Source organism: Stomoxys calcitrans, chromosome 1 (genome assembly GCF_963082655.1).
Source record: "Stomoxys calcitrans chromosome 1, idStoCalc2.1, whole genome shotgun sequence".
Lineage (NCBI taxonomy): Eukaryota > Metazoa > Arthropoda > Insecta > Diptera > Muscidae > Stomoxys > Stomoxys calcitrans.
In genome coordinates this window covers 120,924,489-120,933,789 of record NC_081552.1, presented here as the reverse complement: position 1 = coordinate 120,933,789, position 9,301 = coordinate 120,924,489, and the positions used below count along the sequence as shown (strand labels likewise).

Sequence of the window (9,301 nt, the reverse complement as noted above, 5' to 3'; positions counted from 1 at the left end):
TATTAGTGTTTGGTCCAAATCGGAACACATTTTGATATAACTGCTATGGGACATAAGGTATGCAATTTTCACAGGATTTTGATGAAAGATGGTTTAAATATATACACGAGGTGGTGGGTATCCCGGCCGAACTCAACGCCTTTTTACTTGTTATTATTTTAATTCTATACAATGTAATTTTATCAACTAATACAAAAAAGTTTAAAAAACAGTGTGTTTTCTTAAAAAAATTATTACTTCCTCGTCACAAAGTACGCAAAAAAAATCCACCTAACCAGATAAAGGTTAATAGTAATCTCGAGAACGCCCTAAATTTGTAAAAACTAGCAATCTGTATACGGAATATGGTGTCTAGCCCCTTATTAGAACCTAAGGGCTCGATAGTAGGCTAACGCTTTTTTGCTTATACGCGAACGAGTTTCCTAAAGTTCTTTATTCCTCTGAATAGGCACAATCCGTTAAGAAACATAACATACAATTTATACAAAAAGATAGATGAAATTCAAATTTATTTATCAGGGATACACATCTTTATTTGGGCAATGAAACTTTGTATTCGTCACAGATCTTTGATTGCAGTTATCATAAAAGATTTGCAATTTTATTGTAAACAAAGTCCCAACGTTTTACCAAAAGAAGTTTACATGTCGAAAACTTCGGCCGCATATCAATGAGCTTAAAACTTTAATCGGACTGCACTCATTGATATGAGAGAAATATCCCCTGTTCCTTATAGGAAATTTAGTAGCAGAGTATCGATTAAAATGCTGCCATGCTAAAAGCATCTTTTATTTTAATGAACAAGACTTATTGTTAACAACATGATGAAGTCGTGGCGATTGCATTCTATTAAATTCCGAAAAACAATTGATATATTTATTTAAAGGTATTTTAAACATCTGTTTATATCGGTGATAATAAATTGTTGACCTCATATTTTAATTTATTTGGTTTTAATTTGGTTTACCACCAGAGTCAGAATAATTTAATTTTATTCATTCTAACACAATGCACAACAATGAATAATTGAATAAATGAATCTCAATAAATAAATTTGTATTTGCAACATGAAAAAGTGTGTAGCTTTGTTAAATGTAACAGAAATGATGAAATATGTAGCTTCTGTCAGCTTTTATATCAGTGACACAGGCAGAAGTTACGTACAAAATATGTGTGCACACACATCTGTGGTTTATTCAAATTAACCTTGGAAACTTCACGGATAAAAGTAAAAGAAATTGTTATTTGCTAATTTTCTGAAAATAACTTTTTTGTAAATTTTAAAATTATGAAATATGTCGTTAGTAAATAATTATCAAAAACTTATTATTTGTTTCTCAACTTAAGTAGCAGCCGGTTGTTTGCTAATAAAACAGTACAATTACGAATAATGAATTGATTAATTTGGACTAAGTGGGGTAAGTGCTCCTAAGTTCGGCATGTAGTAGTAGTAGTAGGTACTTTTGTTTTTAGGATGGGGTATACTAATCTAGGATGGGGGTATACTAATCAAGTCATTCTGTTTGTAAAACGTCGAAATATTCGTCGAAGATCCCAAAAAGTATATATATTCTTGATCCTCTCTGAGTTCTTAGTCGATCTAGCCATGTCGGCCCATCCGTCTGTCGAAATCACGATAGAGGTCGAACGCATAAAGCTAGCCGCATGAACTTATGCGCAAATACTTAATATCGATGTAGGTATTGCAAATGAGCAATATCGGTTCAGATTTAGCTCTCATATAAACCGATCTCCCTATTTGATTCTTGAGCCCCTGGTAGCCGCAATTTTCCGATTTGGCTGAAATTTTGAGTATAGTGTTCTGTTATCACTTCCAAAAACTGTGCCAAGTACACATTTGTTATAAAAATTTGGTCCAAAGTGTCTACGGGCCCTCTCCAACTCCAAAAAACCCCAAAACGGGATGAATTCCTAACGTCACAAATGGGTATAAAACGAAAGGTCTTTGAGAGTTGGCTAAGAATCTGATATACAAATTTGAGACAGAGTCTGGTGCCGGCCCACCCACCGAATACGCTTCAATAGGACGTGTAGTTCGATCGGGATAATATTACAGTAGAGTTCCAATCTAATGTTAATATAACGATTGAACTATCTGGGTCGCGCTCTGCCGTTCAGCCGGACATGTAGATCTCGACATTAAACGACTCAAACAAATTGTCTTTTGGGTCTTAACGTCGGGGGGAGCGACCCTCTCCACCCAATAAAAACAATACCTAACTGTCATATAGGACGACCTAGAATATTTTGCATTCAAATGAAAAGACGTGTCAGAAGGCAATCGCCCTCCCTCCAACCTACTCAAATCAAGAAACTAAAAATAAAAAATTAAGGCCGATCAGGATAGGATAGTACACCAATAAAAGGTCTTTGGCAGGAGAGTACAATTTTTATGCTCAAATTAGCATAGACACAGGAGGACCTACGGATCTTCAAAAATGTGATTTGAAAAATTATTTTGAATGTAGATAATCAAAAAAAAAAAAAATATTTGTATGTATCTTCAAAATGCTTGACTTTATAGGGCTCAACCACGATGCTGATATTATTTCAGGGTTCGCCCTCTAAACTTCCTTCAAACCGGTCATGTTTGTCTACTATGGCAATAAATAATAGGTATTTAATAGTAGAAAACTAATTTGATATCCAATTTTGAGGCCAAGTCGTCTCAGCCCATAAACTCTCCCTATACCTATGGCAATATTGGCTCAAATAAAAGAAATTTTAGAGTAGAGCACGATGCTCATATTTTTTCAGGGCTAAGTGCGCGCGTGGTCGCCCCACCCTACATAAACCTCAAACTGGACATATTTGTGGAATATAGCAAAAAGGGGCTCAAATCTGACATATATTTTATGACCAAGTTTTTGAGGGACGTCTCACCGTATAAACTCCCCCTAAACCACACATATACAATATAACGACTACAGCAATATTTAGCTCAAATGTGGTTTTTGGGAGTACAGTATGAACCTCACCCCAAAAAACACAGCCATACCCTCCCCCTTACCCTAGTTTTCAGAAACGCCAGATCTCGGTGATGGGTGGAGAGATTTAAGCGAAGTTTTGTGTGCTCGCTTAACGTAACCTAAATAAAAATTTGATATCCAAATTTGGGATTAGGTACCTAGGGGGGCAGCCCCAACCACAAAACCTACTAAATATACATATAGACCAATCATGACAATATGGGACTCAAATGGAAAGTATTGTAAGAGTAGAAAACGAATCTGCTATCCAATTGTCGGACTAAGTGTTTGGGGGACCACCCCAAAACACCCTTAAATCGGATATATTTACAGACCTTGACGATATGTGACTCAAATGAGAGGTATTTGCGAGTAGAATACGAATTTGGTATCCAAATGTGCAAAACACCCCCAAATAGGACCTATTTACTGATCATGGCAATATGGGGCTCAAATAAAAGGTATTTTAGTGTAGAATTTAGTGTAGAATCTGATATCCAAATGTGGGACCCCTTTCAAAACAACACACAAAGAGGACAAATTTACTACAATAGCAATATGGGGCTCAAATGAAAGGTCTTTGGGAATAAAGAACGAATCTGATATCAATATTCGGGAAAAGTGTGTATGGGGCCAGCCCACCCCCATGACAATACCATTATAGGTTGCATTTGCTGGCCATTCCAATATGGGGCCAAGTCACTGAACGGCCGCCCCATCCCCCGAAACACCCTCGAAACCGGACATGTTTGCCGTCTATGGAAATATGGGGCTCAAATGAAAGGTATTTTGGAGTAGATCACGAATCTAATATAAAAATTCGGGACCAACTGCCTAGGGGACTTCCCACCCCTATAACCACGCCCAAATAGGACGTATTTGCTCACCATGACAATTTGGTGTCTTAAAGGAGGTGGATCTCGATATTGGTAGTTTTTAGGGCCCATACCCTAAACCGGACATATTTGCTGATTTTTGCCATAAGGGGTTAAAATGAAAGGTATTTGAGATTAGAAAACGAGTTTGATATGCAATTTAGAAGCTTATGGCAATATGGGGTTCAAATAAATGATATTAGAATATGAATCTGATATCCAAATGTGGGTCCATGTATTAGGGGCCCCGCCCCTTTCCCAAAACACCGCCCAAAGAGTACAATTTTGGGGCCAAATGTTTGAGGACGCCTCATCTCATAAACTTCCCTTAAACCATTGGTAATATGGGGTTTAATTAAATGGTATTTGAGAGAAGAGCACGATGCTGATATTTTCTTCTGGGCCAAGAGTCTAAGGGACCACCTCAACCCCGAAAACACCCCTAAATCGGACATCATGACAATATCTAGCTGAAATAAAGACTTTTAATAATGGAGTATATCTAACACCCAAACGTTAATGACAATAAACCCTGCAAGCGAATTCATAGACCGGTAAAGATCATGTGGTATTCAGTTAAAGGCATTTATATTGTTATGCTTTTGCGATATACATATATTATTTTCATAGCATGGAATTTCACTAAAAGCTCTTTAAAAGTATTGGAGAGTAGAATACGAATATGGTATTAAAATTTGAGTCTAAGTACCTGTTGGATATCTAAACTACTGTCATTCACACATTTTTAATCACATCTTCATTGAATTATTTTAACAAGCTATTATACTTTTTCGTATTTGAATAACTGTGACATTTTTGTCAGTCTCTTTCATTTTTATTCCATAATAAAGACGTTTTGGTATTTTTTGTAAAAGACTAGATTTTCTCAGATTCATCATTTGGCGACGAGGATATAAGAAACAAATCAAAAAACAATGGATTCTAATAATTTTTCGCAGGTTTTGACTCAACTGCAAGAAACCAATCACGCATTTTTCGCACAAATGTTGGCTCAAAACCAAGCTATTTTGGAAGATGTTATTTCGAGGAACAAGAGCTCTTTGGTGATACCTTCGTTCAGAAATTTCAATAGTGGAACAGAACAATGGTCAACATATCAATTTCAATTGGAACAGCATATGATAGCAAGTTCTGTAAAATGTGAAGATACGAAGCGGTCTTGTTTTCTTAGCTGGGTTGGATCTGATGTTTTGGAGCTTTTGCAAAGGCTATTTGATGGGAAAGCAGAAGTACAACCATACAAGGAGTTAGTTACCGCATTAGAAAAGCATTTTGGAAGTCAACAGCACATTTTAGCCGCTCGATTTAAATTTTATAATCAAACAAGAATGAAGGAGAATCAGAAATACGTTGATTGGGTTGCAGATCTAAGAGGTGTAGCCAGAGAATGTAATTTTACGTGTGAAAATGAATACTGCAGACAATCCTACGTCGATAACAAAATAAGGGATATGATTGTGTTATACACTCCACATAAGAAAGTCCGAACAGCTTGTTTGCAAAAATCAAATCCATCTTTAGAAGAGGTGCTGCAAATTTGTTCAATTTTTGAAGCAACTGTTAAGGCGTCGGATGAGATCGAAGATACTAAGGAGCCGACAAATGAAGTTCACGCTATTCAACGTTATAATGTTTCAGAAAGTAAATCAAAGGGAAAGCTTACTTTCAAGAATTTACAGTCTTGTCCAGGCTGTGGAAAGTCTCATCAGAGAGAAGAATGTTATCACTTTAAGAATAGAACCAGATGCAATAGATGCTCGAAGCTTGGACATATATCGAAAGTATGTCAAGCACAAGGTAAGCTTGGAAATAGTCAACAAATTCATGAAATGGAGGTAGAGGAATCGTCTATAAGTCACGTTGAAGCAATCGACACCGTCAATAATGGAAAGAATGATAAACTCATGATCACTATTAAGGTAAATAACGAAGAATTGCCATTTCAATTAGACACTGGAGCTTCATGCTCATTGATTGGACTTGACGTCTACAAGAAATTAAAACAACCGTTGTGTAGTCCAAGTAATAAAACATTAAAAGCGTATGGAGGAGCTATGTTGGCTCTAAAAGGGGTGGTTAATGTGGATGTTAAGGTCGGCAACCAAACACGAAATTTACAACTTTACGTTGTTGATTTGGAAAATGTTGTGAACATATTTGGATTCGATTGGTTTAAAGAATTTGATTTTCAGATAAAAAGTCCATACAATAACCTAGTGATCGAAAACTGCTTGCAAGTTTCAAATGACTCTCTTACGGATTTAGAATGTAGATTGAAACAAGTCTTAAACAATTTCAATGAAGTTTTTTCTGAAGGACTTGGACACTGTCCAACGTTTAAAGCAGATATTACCCTTAAGTCCGATGCAGTTCCAAAATTTATGAAACCTTACAATATTCCATTTGCGTTACACGACAAAGTTCGACAGGAAATTGACCGTTTGGTCTCCAATGGCGTCATAGAGCCAATAAATTCGAGTGAATGGGCTTCGCCAATTGTGGTGGTTCCAAAACCAAATGGTTCCATAAGGGTTTGCGCCGATTTTAAAGTTACTTTAAATCCCCAAATAAAAACTGAAAGATATCCCATACCAAGAATCGAAGAATTATTCCACAAACTTCAAGGAGGTCGGTATTTCTCTAAAATTGACTTGAGTGAAGCATATTTGCAGATTGAATTGTCTGATGCAGCAAAAAGAATTATGGTTATAAATACTCCTTTTGGTTTATATCAATATAAGCGTATGCCTTTCGGGATTGCAAGTGCACCCGCAATTTTTCAGAGATTCATGGAGGAAACATTAGCAGATATTCCTGGATGCGCAATTTACCTTGATGACGTAATTATAACAGGAAAAACAAACAGTGAACATATTCAGAACTTGACTAATGTGCTGGAGAAACTAAAATATCATGGACTCAAATGTAAAACTGAGAAATGTGAGATTTCGAAATCTTTGGTCGAATATGTAGGCCACATTATTGACTGTGATGGTATAAGACCTTGAGAAAAACGTTTGGCTGCAATTCAGAATATGCCAAGGCCATCAAATATTAAAGAATTGGAATCATTTATAGGAAAAATTAATTATTATAATAAATTTATTCCGAATTTTTCGAAAACTGCAGCTCCACTAAATGAACTCAGAAAATTAAATGCAAAATTTGTTTGGACTGATCTACAAGAAACAGCTTTCAAAACTTTACGACAAGATATTGTGAACGCTACCAAATTGGTTCATTATGATGATAAATATCCAATCATTCTCGCAACCGACGCTTCCAACCGCGGAATTGGAGCAGTTTTGTCTCACAGATTTCCTGATGGCTCTGAAAAACCAATATGCTTTGCTTCAAAAACGCTGAATGCTTCTCAAGTTAATTATTCTCAAATAGAGAAGGAGGCTCTTGCCATAATATTTGGTGTGATCAAGTTTCACCAGTATCTATATGGTAGACACTTTGAATTAGTAACAGATCATCAAGCTCTTACTACAATATTTCATCCCTTCAAAAAGCTTCCTATCATGACATTGCATCGACTTCAACGCTGGGCCATTACACTGCAAGCATACGAATATTCTATAAAGTATAAAACAACTTCTCATCATGCAAACGCTGACGCATTATCAAGATTGCCAATGGGAGATGATAAAGAATTCGATAAAACTGAAGCGGAGGTGTTATATATTGATGATGTTTATAATACGATATTGCAAGACTGTCCTATTGATTCCGAAACTGTAGCATTGCACACAAAAAGCGACGAAACACTAAAAGTTATCACGAATTATGTGAAAAATGGCTGGCCGGAGGAGAATAAATCGGAGGCTTCTTTCAATCCGTATTTTGCAAGAAAATATTCGATTTCTATCGAAAAGGATGTGCTTCTTCTGCACAATGAACACTCACGTGTAATAGTTCCAAGCTCACTTCGCTCAAAAGTTTTGAGTATGCTACATGACGGACATTGGGGTGCATGTAGAATGAAACAATTAGCAAGAAGATATGTGTGGTTTCCGAATATTGACCAAGAAATTGAGAGTATGGCAAAAAAATGTACGATTTGTCAAGAAAATGGGGATAATCCGAAACAAGTATTTTCTGCATGGCCCGAAGCTGAGCAACCATGGGAAAGAATACACATTGATTTTGCTGGTCCATTTTTAAACAAAATGTGGCTTATTGCAGTTGATTCGTACTCCAAATTTCCTTTTGTCAGGCCAGTATCTGTAGCTACCTCGGGATCAACTATAGCAGCTTTACAAAGTTTTTTCGCAATTGAAGGTCTACCACGTACCATTGTAACTGATAATGGTACACAATTCACGTCATCTGAATTTAAAAGGTTTTGTGAAGTAAACGCTATTGAGCATCTGACAACAGCCCCGTTTCATCCGGCTTCGAATGGATTAGCTGAACGTTTTGTTCGAACTTTTAAGACAGCTTTTACTAAGATAAGTAAGGAACAACCAAATCAAGAACAGGCGTTGTACAAGTATTTGGTAACATATAGATCAACACCAAACCCACATACTGGTAAATCTCCAGCAGAATTACTTCACGGTCGTCAGCCTCGTACAATTTTAACCGCAATGTTTCCTGTGAAGCACGAATTATCAAAATTTTCTTCGAAGTTATCTATTGGTCAAAAGGTTTATGTACGAAATTTCTCTGGTAAAAAACGCTGGGTTGAAGGAGAAATAAAAGCAACAATGGGAAATTTAATGTTTACAGTAAAAACAGCGCAGGGCGAAGTCCGAAGGCATCAAAATCAAATAAAAAGCAGAATAGAAACGAGTGGAAACAATATAACTAAACAATGTCATGTATCAAAAAAGACAGCTAATGACGATATAGACATATTAATTCCAGATAACTATTCTAATATGAATCCAAGCGTAGAAACAAGTGAACGACACTCAACAGTTATCGAACAAACCAACATCGCAAGCAGTTGTGAGAGGTTAGAACCAGCTAATCAAGCTTCAGGTCAAACCACAATTGTGGAAGCTTCCCAAAATATGCAATCCAACGGACAAGGAACTAGCGGAAAACAAAACTGTCAAAACAGCGAAATGTCACGCCCCTGTGGAAAACGTCGGCAACAGTTTACCCCCAGAAGATCGGAAAGAATTCGGAAAAGATTTAAAGGGAAAGCAAATTAAGCGCGAGGGAATGTTGGATATCTAAACTACTGTCATTCACACATTTTTAATCACATCTTCATTGAATTATTTTAACAAGCTATTATACTTTTTCGTATTTGAATAACTGTGACATTTTTGTCAGTCTCTTTCATTTTTATTCCATAATAAAGACGTTTTGGTATTTTTTGTAAAAGACTAGATTTTCTCAGATTCATCAGTACCCATCGGCCCAAATCTACCCCAAACAGATATGTTGGACGTCCAT

The 9,301-nt window shown here is 36.4% G+C and overlaps 1 protein-coding gene across 1 annotated transcript; it reads left to right on the top strand.

Moving 5' to 3' along the window:
- The first annotated feature begins 6,921 nt into the window (after positions 1 to 6,921).
- LOC131996829 (uncharacterized protein K02A2.6-like) lies at positions 6,922 to 9,054 on the top strand. The gene has a single exon (XM_059366879.1). The coding sequence runs from the start codon at positions 6,922 to 6,924 to the stop codon at positions 9,052 to 9,054; it is 2,133 nt and encodes a 710-aa protein (XP_059222862.1).
- Positions 9,055 to 9,301: the final 247 nt, after the last annotated feature.